At 52.7% G+C, this 18,736-nt stretch overlaps 1 protein-coding gene and 1 long non-coding RNA gene across 2 annotated transcripts; one reads left to right on the plus strand and one right to left on the minus strand.

The window, feature by feature from the left end:
- Positions 1 to 1,741: 1,741 nt before the first annotated feature.
- MAP1S (microtubule associated protein 1S) lies at positions 1,742 to 15,794 on the minus strand. Its single transcript, XM_072601694.1, has 7 exons — positions 15,576 to 15,794; positions 11,874 to 11,975; positions 8,526 to 8,608; positions 7,727 to 7,867; positions 4,252 to 6,955; positions 3,355 to 3,590; positions 1,742 to 2,278 (listed from the first exon to the last, which is right to left on the minus strand). Exons 1-7 carry the CDS (start codon positions 15,745 to 15,747, stop codon positions 2,123 to 2,125), a joined length of 3,594 nt encoding a protein of 1,197 aa, XP_072457795.1. The 5' UTR covers positions 15,748 to 15,794; the 3' UTR covers positions 1,742 to 2,122.
- LOC140499813 (uncharacterized) lies at positions 14,551 to 18,712 on the plus strand. The gene is made up of 2 exons (XR_011965550.1): positions 14,551 to 14,698; positions 14,874 to 18,712. It is a non-coding gene; the product is annotated as an uncharacterized lncRNA (long non-coding RNA).
- The last annotated feature ends 24 nt before the right edge of the window (positions 18,713 to 18,736 follow it).

The following is an 18,736-nucleotide window of genomic DNA, read 5'->3' on the forward strand; positions in this document are numbered from 1 at the left end:
TTCCACGTCTGCCTCTTTATGGCCTCTTCCAACTCTAATGCAGCTAGGGAGCACAGAGGATAAAGCACTAGGCCTGGAGTCAGAGAAACTTGAGTTCAAATCCAGCCTCGGACACTTAACTAGCTGTGTGACCCTAACCAAGTCACTTTACCTGTTTGCCTCCATTTCCTCATCTGTAAAATGGGGATAATAACAGCACCAACCATACACGTGTATATAGGCATACACACAGAGTTTGTGGATCAAATGAGAGTATTGTAAAGTGTTTTTTTCAAATGTTGAAATTTTAGATAAATGTGCAGTAGCATCACTGTCACTGTCATTCACTGAAATCCCAGAAACCAGAATGAGCTTTCCAAACCAGTCTCACTAGTTCCAGTTCTGGAGCCATTTCATTCCATCAGATGAAGAAACAGAGGGCCCAGCTGGCCCAGGACTTGTCCTCACGCAGGTGGGAAGGAGCAGTGCCAGCCTCCAGACCCAGGGCTCCGGCCCCAGGTCCCTTGTCTTTTTCACCACTTCCCATTCAGCTCCTTTGTTCCTGATCTGCTGCTGTTGCTGCAGCTTCTATCTGCCCTGCGGCCCTTCCCCGAATCTCCCAGGGCCTGCTGGTGAGGGGGGCACCTCTGGCTGTCCCCTCTCTCTGCCCCTTCCATACAATTCCCAGGCCCCCATCACTTTCTCTCACACACATCTCTAAGACCTGCCACCCTCCCCTCTTTTCCCATAGCCCCAACTCTGGCGCAGACACAGCCAACACCCCAAGCCGGGCCTGGCTCCAAACAACCCTCCCACCTCCCTTCTCTCCTTGGCCCCAATCTATTTTCCCCACACATAGATATGGTGGAGCTACCAGGCCCTGCTTCCCAGTGCAGCACTCTATGCTTTACCAAACCAATCAACATTTACTAAGCGCCAACAATGCGCAGCCACACGGCCACGTCAATGGACCCCAAACTCCCCTGCCTTTGATTCCTACCCCTGGAATGTCCAGCCTTCCCGCCTTCACTAATTTAATTTCCCCCTATCCTTTACAGACCATCTTAAATGCCACCTCCACAGGGAAGACTCCTCTGATTTCCTGGTCACAAAATCCCCAAATGTGAGAGTCAGAAGGAACACCCACCGCCAGGCACCCCAACAGGCCAGTGCAGACCTGCGGGGAGGCCCTGTGGAGGCTACTCACGTGGGGTCCCCCCTCCTTCCTTGGAGGCTGTTCCATTCCAGAAGACTCTCCCTCTTTAGAGCTCATATGTAGCCCTGGCCCTGTGGGTCCCTCTCTAGTGATCAATGCCTGTGTCTTATCTCAGGGCTAGTGTGGGACCCCCGGAAGCCTGGGCCCTAGGCCCGTTTCCATTTTGGATTTCTCTAGGGCCTAGCACATGCTGAGCGCTTCAAAGTCTGTTGTATTGTATCATATGGTTTTTCCCAGCTCAGAGTCTATGTTCTACACTGCAAGGTCTCTTCCTAGGTGTTATATTTTATGTCCTAAGGACCCTCCCAGCCCCAATGGTCCATGTTATGAGGTCCTTGTCCAGTAACATCCTGTGTTCTAAGGGTCCTCCCAGACCTGACCTCCTTCCTGTGTTCTAAAGGCCCTCCCAGCTCTGATATTCCCCAATCTCATGTTCCTCCCCACTCTAACCTAGGTCTCCCCCTCCCCAGCACCTACTCTCCAGATCTGGTCTTCACTCTTCACAGCCCCATCTCTCTACAATCCACAGAAAGGAGTCAGGCCAGGTGGAGAGTGGAGCAGGAAGTGATGGAGCTCCTTTTAATGCTGTGTCAGTGAAATTGGGCAGACAGACAGACAATCTGGATATGTGAGAGAGCGGGGTTGGGAGGGAAGGAGTGGATGAGGCTTGAGGGGCTCTCTGGAGCCCCTCCTAACCCTGGGACCTAAACTCCACTTCCCTTTGCCCACCACTGGGGCAGTGGTAGTTGGGCTATGCCTCTGGCCAGAGGCTCAGTGATGCCCTGACGTGCTGTGTGTGTGTGTGCGCATCTGTGTGTGTGCCCATGTGTGTCCACACACACACGTGAGCCTGTGGGTGTCAGCCTGTGCGTGTGCACCCAGGTACCCACACGAGGCTGGTGAGGGTCGGAGGTGGCCAGGGAAGCACTAGAACTCCACCTTGCAGGCAGGGAAGGTCTCGTCCTGCATGGCCACAGTGCTGTTGCTGCCGAGTACAGTGATGCCAAGGTCCTGCTGTCGCCCGTGTGTCTCCTGGTACCACTCATGCATGGCCAGGGAGTCAAACGTCGGGATGAGGGTCACCTGGAGGCAGAGAGAGGGATTGAGGGGTGTGCCCTGGGACAGGCTGCCCTTAGAATTAGTGACCGAGTCCTGGGGGGTTTCCCAACACAGGCCCTGGGAGGAGAATATGGACACTCCTCACCACCAGAAATGCAGGATAGACACATCCCACTGCTGGGTTGGGGGAGGGAAGTCAGGACACCCCCATACTGCCATATGACTGGGTCAAATCTAAGTGCAGGCCCAGACTTTCTTCATAGCTTGCTCATTTCTTTCCCTACCTGATTCTCTCCCGTCTACTTTTCCTGGCATCTGAGGCTTCCAAATAAATCCCAAACTTCTCTCATCACTTCTCCATCTAGACTTGGGCTCCAAACCTAATGCAGACGGTCCCATGGGGCCCCTGGGAATCCAGCCCAGGCTCCTTTGGGCCTCGTGTGTCTTTGTTGCTTCCATTTTTCCATCCTGCTAAGAGGGTCATCAAGCTGGACCCATATCTCACCTGTCCTTTGAAGCCCTCCTCCCAGAAGTCTCCCTGGATTGCCCCTCACCTCTAAATACTCAATGCAGTCAGCACACTCTGCAGAAATTATACACACCCATTCTCTCTAGCTATTTATGCCAACACAGATCTGGTGAGCACAGGAAAAGGGAGCCTGGGCCTGGAATTAGCTGTAGATTTTAGAGCCAGAAAAGGAGATCAGAGAAACATCAAGGCCCAAAGTGTCAGGTTTTTTGTGCCCCCATCCTTGTATTCTTTGCCATGAGTGTGTGGCATAAAATGAAATACATAAAACTTTCAAGGAAATACAGACACAGACATACACACATAGAACGTAAGGTGAATGCATGCATACACAAACACACATCCATGTGCAAGCACATACACATGTGTATATAGGCATACACACAGAGTTTGTGGATCCCAGAACTCCGACGTTGGGTTTTGACATAAATGTGACTTATCACTGTCATTGCCACCTGTGGCCCATAAGCCCCATGAATATAGGGTCAAGGGTCTTCTCTCTGGCATCCCTACCTCCCCACTCATGTATCTAGGACAAGGCTAGGCCCAGAAGGCCACCCCATGCACTCACCTGCAGGTCTGCTTCCCAGCATTCTTTCCCGGCCAGCAGCGCATCCAGAATACCCCTCATGGCTTCCTCCTTGCCCTGGTCATGGCCGCTGATGACATAGCAGAGAGCGCGAACCCTCCGGAAAAACTCCTCATCTACAGAGCGGGCACTGGCCCCACCTGGCAGGTAAGCCAGGTCCAAGTAGATGGGAGGCCCTGGAGGGATGGTACAACTGTCTGCTCGACCTAGCGTTGACCCTGCAGAGACAGAGGCATCCATCATGACCCCAATTCATCGAATGCTCCCTGCTTGCTCCCTCCCACCCAGGGGCACCAACCTTCCCCTGGGGGAGAAGTTATAAAACAGGTAGGAGTGGGGAGCCTTGTGGGCAGTGGGGGTCTCCATGTCACCTGGAGCTCTATGGTAACACACTCCCACCTCATCCCAACCCCAAGCTGACTGAACTCAGGCCCCACAGTGGCAGGTCACAAATCGGAGTGCAGGGGTCAGGGGGATGGGTCTCTGTTGGTAGAAGCTCCCTCACTTCTTCCCCATCAGTTCTCTGGGCAATCCTGAGGCTCCTGCCACAAGTTCAAGCCCATCAGAACAGTAGAGGCCTCTAGGGGGACCACCTCCAGGACCTTTTCCTCTCACAGCTTTAGGGTCCAGTTCCTGCTCAATAGCTAGTGGTCTCTCCCTGCCACCCACAGCTCCAAGGCTAACCCCGGTTATGACACATGGCTCCTAGTCTGTCCCAATGAGTGACCTAAGCCCATCCACAGCCTTTCCCAACCTTGATCCCCTGGCAGCTCCAGAAACAAGTGCTCTCTGTTTTCTAAAGGGAATTCTCATCTGGGGGTGGGGGGCCCTCTCCTTCCCATGCTAGCTTTCTCCCCAACTCAAAGAGAAAGTACTCACCTGATGCACCTCGGGGACCTGCCTTGGCCCCACTGCTGCCTACACCACGCCCAGACAAGCTCCCCTTGGCATCAGAGCCCAGTCGGGGACCCCTGTCTGTAGGTTCACTTCTGGTACTGCTTAGGGTGTGGCTAAGAGGCCCCCTGGCTTTGGTGCCTGACCCAAGGGTAGCCTTGGCAGGCCCAGGGCCAGGACCCGTCCGGGAGGGAGTTTTGCGGGATGAGGTCCGGCTGACAGTTTCACGTCGTTTGAGGTGGTCAGGGGGGAGTGTCTCAGGATCCACCATGCAGATGCCTGGCTGAGCAGGCAGGGGGGGTGGGTCCTTCATTGGGGCAGGCAGAGGATCCCGGGCAGGGCCATAGTTCTCTGTGTCTTCCTCATCTGAGTCTGGTGCCAGTGAGGGCCCATCTTCTGCTGTGGGTGGGGGGTCTGAGTCTGAGAGAGTGGGCAGTGATTCGCTCACCGAGGTGGGCGGGGTCTCCTCAGGGTGCCCTCCACTCCCCTGGTGCCCTCGGGCCAGCTCCTGGGAGCGAGCACTGCTGTCATTGGAGACATCTCGGGGGCTGGCTAGGCCTCCTGGGGACAGGGCTGACTTGGGGTGCTCAAATTCACAGGGGGACACCAGGCACAGATCCACATCATGGGGCGAGGCTGAACGTGGTGCCCGCATGGCTGGTGCCCTTAGCGGGAGGCTCAGCCCTGCCTTGCCTGGTTCTACATCACCAGCTGCCACCGGTGGAGGTACCACCTGCTCAAAAGAGACGGACAAGGACTCGTCCACCTCCGTGGAGTGTGGGGAGCCCACCTCTGCAGGCAGCGAGGGCGTAGTGACCGTGGGTGAGATGTCTGGGCCTGCCTCCCGGAAGGGGCTCAGAGCAAGCCGCTCTGCACCCTCTGGGGGCTTCCGGGAACTAGCAGGGGAGGGTGTGGGGGCCACTGAGCTGGCGGGAGACATCAGCTCCAGGGTCTTCTCCTCTGAGCTGCAGCCACCTCCTCCATCCTCACCAGCCTCCCCAATGTGGTTCATCAGACCCTCCAAAGGGGGGGTCGCCCCTAGGCCCAGCTCCAGGCTTTGCTCCCCAGGGGGTGTCTTTGCCAGGGGGGATGGGGAGCCTGGCACTGATGAGGGGCAGCCATCACGACAGCGGAAGATGGATGGGCTCTCCCCTTCCAGGACAGAGTCACCTCCTGGGCCAGGGGTCTTGGATGTTTCCCTGCTTCTGGAGCTGCCCAACTTGGACACTCCGGGATCCTTCAGCGCTGCCCGGGCATGGCTCTTGTCAGGACCCTTGGGGGTGGGCTGGACATTGCTCCTCCGTACACTCCCAGGTCGGGAGGGCAAAGGCTCGGCTGCTGTAGATGTGGTGCGGCGGGCAGGAATCCTGGCAGCCCCCGTCTTCTTGTCTTCTGCCTTGGCCTCCTTCTTGGGGGGCTCAGCTTTAAGTTTCCCCTCTGCCCTGGGCTCCTTCTTGGGGGCCCCGTCCTCTTTTCGACCGATCCTCTTCTCTTCCTTGCGCACTGGGATCTCCCCCCGAGCACCTTCCTTTTTCACTGGGAGGCCACGCTCCTTGCCCAGCTTAGGGAGCTCATCTGTGGGGCCCCGGGGCCGTTCCCTTGCAGTTGCTGGCTTGGCCTCCTTCCTGTCTGCCCTCACAGGTCGGGCTCCATCGGCCAAGCTGCTCCTGGAGACCGAGCGTAGGCTCTCTTTGCTCTCTGCTCGCCCTGGCCCGGGGCCTGGGGCCTCCAGGTCCTGGGGGGTCACCACTGGCTGCTGGAGAAAAGCCAGGTGCTGTAGCTTGGCCAGACCCTCCAGAAGCCTGCTCTGCGGGGTGCAGCCAGGGAACAAAACACGCACAATCTTCTCTGTGGGGCTGGCGGGGTACCAGACGAGCAGGGCACAGGCCGACACTGCCAGGCTTGGTAGGGCTGACTCTCGGCCAGTACCAGCCCGTGGCGGATGGAGCACGTACATGTCCAGCCGGCCCACTCCCATCTTCAGGAACAACACCATGGGCTCAGAGGGAACTGGGCCACGGCACAGGGGCGTAGGCGTTATGCCCAGCCGCTCCAGGTAGCCCAGGGCCAGGCCAGCCTCATCATCCCCCCACACGGGACGCCGCTCCCCAGTATTGAGGAAAACCACACCCAGGTCAGGGGAAATAAGGTGGCGGAGCCAGTCTTCACTCCCTCGCCCACCCCCCATGGCCACTCCTGCAGCCTCCTCATCCCGCTCGGCCAGCTTCCTCCGGAGCAAGCTGTTGATGCCTGGCAGGCTGTCAGCCCGGGTCGCCAGGACCGCGTCCACACGGTCCAGGTGCCTCACCAGCTTCCAAAAGCTGGACCGGGCACTTGAGCCACCATTCACCAGCACGGTGAAGCCATTGACAGCAAAGAAGGCAGCGTCACCCAGTCCGCCAGGGAAGACGTAGCAGCAGGGTCGAGAGATCTTCAAGAATCCCGCCGTCGCAGGGGGCTCCAGGAGGTCAAAGGGGGATGGTGGCTCCAAGGACTCGGCCACATACTCAAGGAACTCACGAAGCCCTTCGGACTCTGGCCGGCGCCCAGGGGGGTTTAGTTGTAGCTCAACAAAGTCCTGGAGGCCAGAACCATCCAGCCCGGGGTATGCCCACTCTCCAAAGTCAGGGCAGGTGATGGTGAGTCTTGGGAGGGCCGAAGAGGATGCAGAGCTCCGAAGGTCCTCAATCTGGGGGAGGAGGCAAGTATGAGGCTGGGCCTGGGCATTCAGCATATAGAGGAGGTGCTGAGACCCTCTGCCAGGACCTCACTGCATCTGGAGCAAGCTGGGAACCCTGGATTTGAATCCTGACTCTGTCCCTCTTTCACTGAAGGACCTCAGGCAGGTCACCCCAAATCACAGTCCTCCTTGCCAAAGCACTCTGGGGTTAACCAAACTCTGAGGTTAAGATGACCACTGCCCACATTTTAGGGAGGTCACTGAGGTCAGTGACCATCAGAACCAGGCTTCCCTTACTCTCTATAGCCTCCGCCCATCTGGGGGTGCTGGGGGTGCCCTCAGGCTCCCACTTAACCAGGGCACTAAGAGTCCAATGAGATCCTGCCTCTTTTCCCTCTTTCCTTATTCCAGAACCATCCACCACCACCCTCCTCCGCCCACCTGGCTTGGGAGATTCTGTCTGACTGTCTAATCATCTCATTCCTCAGCCCCAGCCCTTCTATCTAAGGCCCCATGCCTCCCCTTCTTCCCAGTCAGTGAGATCAAGAGCATCCTAGATCCAGGGACCTGGAGCCCTGGAAAGGTATCAAAACCACCTGGGGGGGTGGGGAAAGAGACATGGCTCCTCTGGTCTTTCTCCCACAGCAGCCCCTTGGCAGAGACCCTCTGGTCAGAACTGAAGGGGACAATGGGGAAGAGAAGGAAAGGGAGAGCAGAGAGGCTGGGAATCCTTCTCCTTCTCCCTCCCCATCTCCGCACCCAGGGCCAAGGCCCACTCACCTCTTTATCAGTCAGAATCTGGAAGATGTGCCGGGGGGAGAAGCCCCCCGTCTGCAGCAGGAGCTCCCCTGTCTCCTCCACGTAGGGGCCAGCCAGCACCAGCAGCTTATGATATGAAGGCTCCAGAAGCAGGTTCCGTAACTAGGGCAGGCCCAGAGCAAAGAGGGAAACTGAGTCAGCACATGTCCAGTAGGGACATCCTCAACTCTCCACCCACAGCCCATCGATGCCTCCATGTTCCGAGGGCCATCCCACCACTGAAACTCCATAACCCTGGCGGCTCAACATTCAATGCTGTACAGATGGAGATGATCCCACAGGTGATTCAGATGGGAAAAGAGTAAAAGGGATGAGATGGGAGTGAACCTGGCACATGGGCAGTCTGTCTTGTCTTCTCTCCTCCTTGCCCTCAATGCGTGCTTCCCTCTGCCCCTACTGTCCATGTACACTAGCTAGATTGTGGATGGACTTTTTTTCTTGCATGTCATCTCTCCTATTAGATTGTGAGCCTGTGGAGGGCAGAGTCTAGTCTTTCTTTGTATCCCTAGTGCTTAGCATGGAGCCAGGCACAAAGAGGGTGATGACCACTGATTGATGGGAAGACCAGGAAGTTTAGGAATGGGGGGCAGGGGGTAGGGGTAGGGGAGGTGGGGACAACAGAAGGCTGGAAGGAGGGAAAGTGAGGCTTGGAAAAACGAGAACAGACACCTCCTTCTTCCCCTTTCCAATTTTCCCAGGGCCAGCCCCTCTCAGACAGAAATTCAGAGAGGCTACCCCCACTAACTTGCCAGGTGCCCACCTCATCAACTAGGGACTTGTCTGAGGGGTTCAGCAGCACCAGAGTTTCCAGCTCTTCTCCACGGTGGTGAAGGCTCCTCTGACCTGGAATCACAGAACAGAAAATGTCAGAGCAGGTAGGGCCCTTAGAACCCAGAGTGTCACAGCTGGGAGGGCCTTTAGAACACACAATGTCAAAGCTAGGATGGCCCTTAGGACAGAGGATGTCAGAGCTGAGAGGACCCTTAGAACAGAGGATGTTGGAGCTGGGAGGGCTCCTATAACAGTGTCAAAGAGGAAGAGGGCCCTCAGGTCACAGAATGTTTGTGACATGTCTAGCCAGTTGGAGGGTGAGACTCAAACCCGTGGAGATAGGGGGAGGGGTGGAAGACAGGTCTATTATCTTTTCCCCTGCCCTCAACATCACCTCAAATTGAAGCTGGCTCCATCCTCCAGCCAGCTGGCCAGCAGATTCAGGACAGGAAGCTGGACTTAACAAGACAATACAAACCACGACACTTCCTTCCCACTGGCTAGGAAAGGGAGAGCAGGCCTGTTTCTCTGTGTCTCTACCTGGCCATGAGATCAAGAACTGGAGGCCGTCCTCATTGGGCAAGGGCAGTAGTATGGGCTTGGGGGGGTGAAGGGGAGGAATCTCTACATTAAAGACCCATGTGGTGGATCTCAGGGTCCTGCCCTCTGTCTGGTTACTGAGAGTCTGGGGCAAACATCCAGGTTCTCCTGCTCCTCCCATGGCCAAGTCCATGCCAGACACCCACTCGGCAAACACTCCAGGGACTCTCAGCAGCTACTCTGCCTCCTTTACCACCCACTTCAGATATCTGGGGAAGGAAGGGAGCTGAGTGCCAACCCACAAAGCACTCAGTTCCCAGGGATCTGGTACTCCTAGATTCTCTGGAATGGATGCAGAGACCAAAAGCCTGGTGACATCATCATCATCCAGACCAGCTGCCCTTTGATGCCCAGGGCCAGGTGTCAGGATACCCACCCCAGCTCAGGGCCTTCTGAGAAGCATAAATTCTGATGAGACTGGCTGTTCTGAGAGAAAACTGAAGGGACAGGTGCCCTAGCCACTGGGTGCTGATGGGGAAGTCACAGGAGAGCGAGGAGAAAATATGTGACCTTAGCTGTGTCTCTGGTCCCTGGAGACCCTGCCTCTCAGGCTCCCTTCCCCCTCTCCATGCATCTCTCTGGTGGCTCCCAGCTGAGGCCCAGGGACAGAAGGGTAGCTGAAAAGGACCCTCACCCCCACAAGGAAAAGGAAGTCTGGAGAAGCCAGCTGACTGCCCCAAGGTCACACAGGGATGAATTAATGAATCAACAAGCACTGATTCGGTGCCTATGATGCCCCAGGCTCTGAGGATGCAAAACACACAGAAATCCTCCCTCTCCTCAAGTAGCTTACATATTAACCAGGGCACAATCATGCACATGTGGGCATATTTAAAAAATAAAAACAGGGAGAACATAACCTTGGGCAGAAGCACTGGCAGCTAGGGTGGGGCGTCCTATAGAAGGAAGTGATTGAACAAAGTCTGCAGGGAAGTCAGGGATTCTGAGGGGCAGAGCGGGGGAGGGAGAGCATCCCAATCAATCAATCACTATTTATGATGCACTTGCTACTGAGCACTGCCTTCAAGGAGGACTCCACTATGGGGGAAAATTCCAAGCAAACAGATGTGAAAGAAGAAAGTTACAGACAGATAAATAGGAGATGATTAGCAGAGAGAAGGCCCTGGAATGAAGAGGGCTCAGAAAAGGCTTCCTGTAGAAGGATGGATCTTAGTTGGGACTTGAAGGAAGTCAGAGAGGTCAGCGGTCAGAGCAGAGGAGGGAGAGGGTTCCAGGCGTGGGGGACAGCCAGAGAAGATGCCCAGAGCTGAGAGACAGAGGGCCAAGTGGGAAGAAAAATCCAGGAGCCCCAGAGAGCTGGACTCAAAGGGGCAGAACTGTGATCTGACTCCACATCCCATACTCTTTTCATTGTTCCCAGCTTGGGCACTGCTGCTGTTGCCGTGGGAGGCTTGGTTAGGCCACAGGCCCTCAGGGCCCACAACTAAGTCTCAGGAGTTTCAGGCTCTGTTAATTCTCCATTTCCAGTTCTATGACCTACCACAATATTGTCAGCACTTGTATCTTTAACATTTAAACATCCACATATTACACTAACAACCACACCAGTTTTCCCTCCAGCCCAGGCCCCTTCAAACATTTTTCTAAATGTGAAAGTTTGCCAATGTTCATAGCTATATGTGAAATCAGGTAGTGGGGGCAGGGAGCTCTAGGTTTAGGGTTCAACCCTTGCTTCTGACACTTCCTAGCTGAGTGATCCTGGGATTCTTGGAGTCCTGCCTAGAAAAAGGGGAGGTAATAAACCCCATAGCACCTAAGTCATAGCAGGATCATTACCCTCAAAGGAGAAGCCATGTGCGAAGCACTTTGTAAACATTAAAATACCATGCAAAGGTCACTTAGTATTCCCAGTTTCAGATGAGGAAACTGAGGCCCAGGCAGGGTGGCCTGCTGGAAGGCACTGAGTGAGTAAGTAGAACTGGGCTCAAACTCCAGTCCCCTGATGTCAGTGAGGTAGCTGTAGCTGTTCCCATGGTCTCCACATGAAAAACTCCAACTAACCCTATCCAATATTTTTTATTCCCAGGGAAATTACCCTCTGGGTCTCCAACTGCATCTACCTGCCTCGCTGGCCCCAGGGGCACAGCCCAGCACGCCCCAGTCATCCTGACCCAAGAGGTCTCTCTCACAGTCTAAAATGATTTCCAGGGACTTTTTGTTATCCTGGCTCAGGTACTTCCTGCCTGTATGACCTTACCAAATGCCTGACCCTCTCTGGTCCTCTGTTTCTTCCTATGTCAGGTCCTCCTAAACAGATCTTCCTCTGAAGGATAGATTTTCCAATACCTCAAGTGGTCATGTACCCTGAGCTTGTCTTTCAGCCTCCTGGGCTAAACAATCCCAGTTCTTCAGCTAATTCTCAAATAGCCTGTGAGATTGGAAGTCCTCAACCATCCTGATTGTGCTCTCGGGCATCATCTCCAAATGATTCATCTGCCTTCCTAAAATATGGTGCTCAGAACTGAATGTATTATATGGATTCCACCCTCCATCAAAGCCAAGAGTCAAGGCTGTGACAGCCCGGTATGGAAGAGGGATGGATGACAGCCCGGTATGGAAGAGGGATGGAGTAAGAAACCCAGAAAGGAGGCAAGTTAGGACTTGTGACCCCCCCCCCCCCCCACCGAGGGAAGTTAGAGCTTGTGACCACACACACACACACACACACACACACACACACACACACACACACGGAATCGTCTCAGAGCCTCCTTACCTTTCACGATGCTGGAGAATGTAGCTGAGTGACGGGAGACAAATATTTTTAGCTGTTCATCCAAGTTACAAATGCCTGGGTCAACATCCCAAGAGCGGATCCCTATTGTGGAGAGGAGACAGAATATTACTATGACCTCCTTCATAGAATGCCCTATTTAGACAGTTCAGAGGTGTCTCAGGAATAAGTATCACAAAAAGATAAATTCCCAGCCTCCTCCTATCCTAATATATCTTTTCCCTTTTTCCTCACAAGAAAACCTCAAATTCTCTTCTTATCCATACACTTTCCCATCTCCAGTTCTGATGTTCTAGTACATGCCTTCAGACAAAGAATATCAGAGCTAGAAGGGCCCCTTAAATCAGAGAATGGCAAAGCCAAAGATGGAAAGATAACATATTCATGACTGCTGGTGGAGATGTGAATTGGCCCGACCATTGTTGAAAGCAATCTGTGATTATTCAAAGAAAGCCACACGAAGAAAGTGTCCCTACCCTTTGACCCAGACATTCCACATCCAGACATGGTCCCCAAAAAGGTCAATGTATTCAAAGAGAGGTCCCAGACACACCAAAATATTTATAGCAGATCTTTTTTCTGTAGTAGCAGAGAAACAGAGTAGATGCTCACCACTTGGGGAATGGTTATATAAACTGCTGTATATAAATGTGATGGAATATTACTGTGCTGAGAGCATGGAAGCAATCAGAGCCTGGAAAAACAGAATCCTCAACGACTACAACAAAGAAAAGGGAAAGAACAAAACTTCTGAAAATGAATGCTGAGAGATGATAATGCCCAAGTATGGCCCCAAAGGAGAGATAGGAGAAGGAACCTCCCTTTTTTGCAGAGGTGGACCTGGGGTGTGGAATACTACAGATAATGCCTGCCTTTATCAGTTGGTTAGTTTTGCTAAATAGTGGTTAACCCTCCACCTCCCAGGCACTTTTAGAAACACATGACTGGGTGGAGGATGGGGAGGTGTGGAGGAGTGAGGACTACACTAGGAAAGTTAAGAGATAGAAAACCAAAAGGCACCAATAAAAACCTAATTAAAAAAAAGAGAGTGAATGTCCGAGCTGGCAGCAATCCAGCTGATCCAAGCTCATTTTACAGGAAGAGAAACTAAGGTCCAGAAAGAAGGGTCTTGCTCAGTTACATCATCACATCATCAAGTGTGGAGACAAAAATCGATAGCTAACCTTATGTTGATATTTCTGTAGAAGGGGGAGTGCAAAGGCGTCTGAGACCTTTGAATAGCCCTACAAACTCTTCAAATCTCTGATGGAGGCCTATCCTAATAGGCTGCATCCCCAGGCTTCTGGCTCTGTATCCATCCATGTTTCATCTCCTCCTGAGCCCTGCTGATCCTGAGCTCAGAACACACATGACTGCTGCACTGCCTCCCCCACCAAACAAGTGGAGAGAGGGTTGGGTGATGCTAGGTTTTCTCACCCAGAAAAGTATAGACTGGACATTGCTGTCCTGGGATCCCACCCACTGGACACGGAGAAGAGGGCAAAGGGCTCAGTTCCCTATCAAGATGGAGACATTTTATGAGTTCGTGCCCTTCCAAGAATTGACATTTTGTGTTCTAGGGGCCTTCCCAGCTTTGGCATTCTGGATTCTAAGGGCCTTCCTTCTGGGTTTCTAAGAACCCTCCCAGCACTGACATTCTAGGTTCTAAGGGCTCTCCCAGCTCTGACATCCTGTGTTCTAAGGGCCCTCCTTCTGGGTTCTAAAGGCCCTCCCAGCTCTGACATTCTGGGTTCTAAGACTTCCCATTCTGACATTCTTTCAGGAGTATATGAACATATTCATCTACTCTATCTATACCTTTTATGAACAGAGATATCTGTCTTACTCAATAGAAGGCCTGCCCCTTGAGAGCAGGGACTTTCTCTGCACAGCCAGTACCAAGCTCAGCCCAGTGCCCAGCATATGATTAGCACAAACTAAATGCTTATAGACCAAGGGCCCTCCCAGCTCAAACAATGTAATTCAATGAACATTTCTAAAGACCCCAATATGTCCAAGAACCTGGACAGGCCACTGGAGATATATACAGAGGAAAAACAGTGTTGCCCAAGCACTCAAAGACCAGGGCATAATGAGGTAGATTGGAGGCAGTTGCAAATGTATCACCAAGGCCCTCTTAGCACAAGCCATATCTGTTCTAAGGCCCATTCCAGGTCTGCTGTTCTGCACCAGGGAAGCGGCATCTACAACTGCCTTTCCACCTTGCATTGGTGACTCACTGAGGGAGCCAGTGCCAAAGCCCCCATAGGGCAGGGCAGGGCAAGGCAGGGCCTCCTCCAGCTCCACCTCAGCAATTAGTGCTGTGGGACGCCTGAGGCAACGGATTCTCAGGTGTGGTTTCCCCAGTGCCAGGGTGAAGCTTCCCTCCTACCCTACAGAAGCACTGACCCCAGGTCTCCCTGAGGTTGGCAGAGTATTTTTTTCCTTCTTCCTTTCCCCACAATTTGTTGGTTAGCTTTGTCACAAGGAGAAAAAGCCTTTATAAAGCATATTCTGGGTGGGACAGGCACTGTGCTAAAAGCTTTCCAAATATTATCTCATTTGAGGAGGGTCAGAGGACTCTCCCCCCACCCATCAGGGGAGAGCATAAATACCCCATTCCATAAAGCAATATCTCTGTGGCGTTTTCTGGCTGATGAAGCACCTTCTCATCACTTTCATCTGCTACTCACATGGGCTCTGGGAGGGAGGCCAGGCAGGGACTATTCCCTCCATCTGACCAGAGCCACTAGTCTGGGGCGGCTCCATGCCCATTGTATAGATGGGGAAGCTCTGACTCAGAGCTGGTAAGTGATTTGCTCCTGGGCACAGGGCTATTAAGTGCCCAGCGATGGAGGGGGGGGGGGGAACCTCTGCAAAATGAGGGAGTTGAATTCAACGCCCTTTAAGGTCTAAAGCTATGATGGAAATCCCAAAGACTGGATCCTTGTGTAACGGTGAACACTGTTTGTTTTAACACAGGGCTCGGCACATCTCAGAAGCCAGGTGCAACATTGTAGCCACTAACAACAAACTTTCAAGCACCTACACTCTAACATGCGCGACGCTAAGAAAAATCGTAATGCCTCGGCTCTCAAGGACTCCCCCGCTGCTTCCCTAGAGAGCATGTCGAAGGTGAGAAGGGGAAACTGAGGCCACCGAGGGGCGCGCGGTGGTCAGGACCCAGCTCTCCCGGATCCTCCCCCTCCAAGGTACCTCCCTCCTCCCAAATAACGGAACCACAGCCTTTTTCCTCTCCCAGCTGCCCAGGCGGGCTAGGGAAAAGCCTGGCCCAGCCCAGCCCTCCTCCACCAGGGGCCGGGAAGGGGAGGTGGGTGGAGAACGCCAGGCGCCCCCGGGGGAACTCCGCGGGCGCCCCGGGGGATCTCCAAGCGCACCGAGGCACTCCCCCTCCCCCGGCGCCGCGCCCCGCCCCCCCGCTTCCAAGCGTGCCCACGAGGATCTCTAAGCGCAAACCCCCAGGAGGAGGATTTCCAAGCGTGCCTAAGAAGACCTCCAGGCGCACCCCGCCCCCAAGAGGGGTATCTGCAGGCGCACCCCGCCCAAGAAGGGGGTCTCCTAGTACATCCCCCTCCCAAGAGGATCTCCTATCACATCCCCCCCAAGGTAGAGGATCTCCAAGCGCCCGAACGACGCAGCCTGGCCGAACTGGGCCGGGCTCACCTCTCTCCAGCTGGGCCAGCACCGGGCGGAGCAGGCCCGGCCGGGCGCACTCGCCGCCCACGATGACCAGCAGCGAGCAGCGGCTTCCGCCCGCCGGGACCGGGGGCTGGGGCTCGGGCTGGGGCTGCAGCCGCCCCGGGATCGCCGGCCCCGCCACCGCCGCAGCCGCCATCTTCAGCCCCGGGGCCGTGACGTTCGGAGCAGACTATCTCTCCGTCCCCCCTCCCCCTCTCGCCGGTCCGAGCCCGCCCTGAGCGCTCCCCCTGGCCCCCCTCGCCGCCCCGCCCAGTGATGTCATCGGCAACCAACCATCGGAGCGTCAGGGGTGGGGAAAGATTTGGGCCCCGCCCCTTCCTTAAAGGGGCCTCCGGATGGACTATGTAGGGGCTTGAGTGGATTGAACTAGAAGGATTGGTGGGGTCCGGAGGGGACCTGGGAAAGGGAGGAGCAAGGCCCTTCCTCTTGGCAAGTTAGGCAGGGCCTGGTCCGCCTGTCTTCCCTCCTTGGATCCCCTCCCCCCAGTGCCTTTGTCTGGTAATGGTTAGAATTGCAATGCTATTGTGTATGTATAGATATGTACAAATGTATCACATCCCCTTATATTCCAGTATGTGACATCGTTATATCGTATATGAAGTGAGACCATGTTTGTAAAGTGCTTTGCAAACGTGGAGGAATTATATTAATGCCAGATTATGGCTACATTAATATGCTACATTAACATAATTTTATAACATTATATAATCATTATGATGATATATGACATTATATTGTATTATATCATATGCCTTTCTTTGTATGCGCAGCACCTGGCACAGAGTAGGTGCTTAATAAATGCTGGACCTGGAGTCATAAATCAAGACCTACATTATATTATGTTATATTTAACTAGACCTGGGATATCACTGGTGAGGAAACCCTCTCTTCCCATTCTAAGAGGCTCTGCAGTAGCCTGAGAGGTTCAGTGACTTACCCAGGGTCATACATTCAGCATGTATCAAAGGTAAGCATAGACTCTAGGTTTTCCTGACTCGAGACTGGCTCTCTACTTACTAATTCTGCCTCCTTATTTATGTTCTATGTATACTGTGTGTGTTTGTATAAAAATACTATATTTATACTGAATCCCATTCCCATAGTGCCTTAATCCATTAGTTTGTAAGGTCCTTGAGGGGGAAGGAAATCTATCATTAGCTTCTTTTTGTATTCTCAGTGTGTAGCCACAATACTTGATAAATGTTTACTGATTAATTGATTATTAATTATGAAACACCTCCACAACTTTTTTCTTTTTTTTTTCAGCCAAAATAAAACAAAGTTTATTAAAGATTCACCATATTGGGTTGACTCTTAAGAAGCCTATTTGTGATGCTTGTATTGACAAGCGGGTCAGATCGAATCTCAGCTAGACAGTCAGAGCTGGATTGAAGCTGAGCCCACAACTTTTTTCTTAAGGAAACTAAGTACTAGAGAGGCAAAATGACCTAGTCTTTAGAGCCAGAAAGGAGTTTGGGAATAGTAGAATAGTTGAGTTTGAAGTCAGAATTTGCATGATCCTTATTCCAGGTAAGCCTCAATTTTCCTGAGATAACTAGCTGACACCGTGGATAAGGTGCCAGGTATGGAATCAAGAGTTCAAGTTCAACTTCAGATACTTACTAGTTGTATGACCCTGGACGTCATTTTAACCTCTGTTTGCCTCAGTTTCTTCATCTGTAAAATGAGAATAATAACATTCCCTCCCTCTCTGAGTCATTGAAAGAATACTTCCTAGCATGTAGAAAGTGCTTAATGAATGCTTCTTTCCTTCCACTAGGGTGGGAAACGGGGAGAGGGAGAATACAAAATCCCTCCTAATAGAGGGATACAACACATTTAGGGGATTGGTGACCAGGGAAGGAAATCTCAGAAAGAGAGCTGAAATCATTAGAGGCAAACAATGGGGCAGGGCAGGGCAGGGCAGGGCGCCAGCTCTGGGAAGGCCCTGATTTCCTGGTGGATGACTGGATGGGATGAGATAATGTGTGTGGAGCACTTTGCAAACTTTACAAGCCTATATAAATGTCAGTTGTTACAGCTATAGAGTGAAAGGACCTGTAGACTTGGAATCAGAAGAATGCCCCTGGAATGAGGCCCTAAGAATTACCAGCCACCCAAAGCTTACTTCAGGCAATGGGGAACTTGATTTGGAGATGAGGGACCTGGGTTCAGATCCCAGTTCTCTCACCAGGCAAACCTACCCACTGAGGGAAAAAAGTTTCCTGGTCTCTAAAAAGGAAGAATTGTTCATTATTACCATGACTGTCCTAAGTAATCTCTTACCATTTTTCTGTAAGCTCCCACCTATTCTCTTACTGTATAAAATCTCACAACACCCTTGTTTTATTCTGAGGAATGTGACCTGTCATTACTGGTATTTGCTTTGAAGTCTATTATGAATAAAAAGTCATATGTAGTAGGAATGAATGGTTGTGCTTTTGTTTACCCTTCACTAGGTGTGAATTGAATCGAAGTGAAACAAAGCTGCATAAAATCATTGACCTCGCTCTCTCTTCCTGACTCATCAAAGTCCAGTGGCAAGGTAAAAGTCAAGAGGACTGGTAATGGCCCAGGATGCAGTGGATGACCTTGGCAGCTTCTGTATCTGACCAAACTCCAAGCACCTGCTTCAGCCTCCTTCATGGCCTTTGGAACAAATTGTTCTCATCTGTCCATTCCTCCAGGGAAGTCCTCAGCTGCTTGGGATAGACACCCCCCTAACTCACCGACAGGTTTGAGGCCTGCTGGCTCCCCTCAACCTTGTTCAGCCTGCGTGCCAAGACAGTTTTACTGAGGTGCGGCCACTGAGCATGCTACAACCTCTTGCAGCCACAGGTGACAGTTGGGTGACAGGTGGACACCAAAGGTGAACGAGCAGCCTTGAAAGGGATTTGGCAAACCCTCCCACCAGAGGTGCTGGCCCTCCCTGAACACTCCATTATACCCCAAATTTGTGCTAGTGGCAACACAGAGAAAGGAGATAAAAAACATTTAAACCTCTGAACCAAGTGGATACAAAAGGTGTGTTCAATGTTATACCATTATAGCTTCTTTTACAGCAATAAAATAATTCTAAAATCTTGTATTATTAATATTAATGCGGTGAAAATTTTACCCCACTC

The sequence above is a fragment of the Notamacropus eugenii genome, chromosome 4, assembly GCF_028372415.1.
Source record: "Notamacropus eugenii isolate mMacEug1 chromosome 4, mMacEug1.pri_v2, whole genome shotgun sequence".
NCBI lineage: Eukaryota > Metazoa > Chordata > Mammalia > Diprotodontia > Macropodidae > Notamacropus > Notamacropus eugenii.

Excerpts from the sequence above, each read along its gene's own strand:
- MAP1S (XM_072601694.1), bottom strand. The coding sequence starts at position 15,747 with ATGGCGGCTGCGGCGGTGGCGGGGCCGGCGATCCCGGGGCGGCTGCAG. Across the intron at positions 11,976-15,575 it reads GCTGGCCCAGCTGGAGAGAG|GGATCCGCTCTTGGGATGTT; the intron begins GTGAGCCCGGCC and ends TCTCCACAATAG. Across the intron at positions 6,956-7,726 it reads AGATTCTGACTGATAAAGAG|ATTGAGGACCTTCGGAGCTC; the intron begins GTGAGTGGGCCT and ends CTCCTCCCCCAG.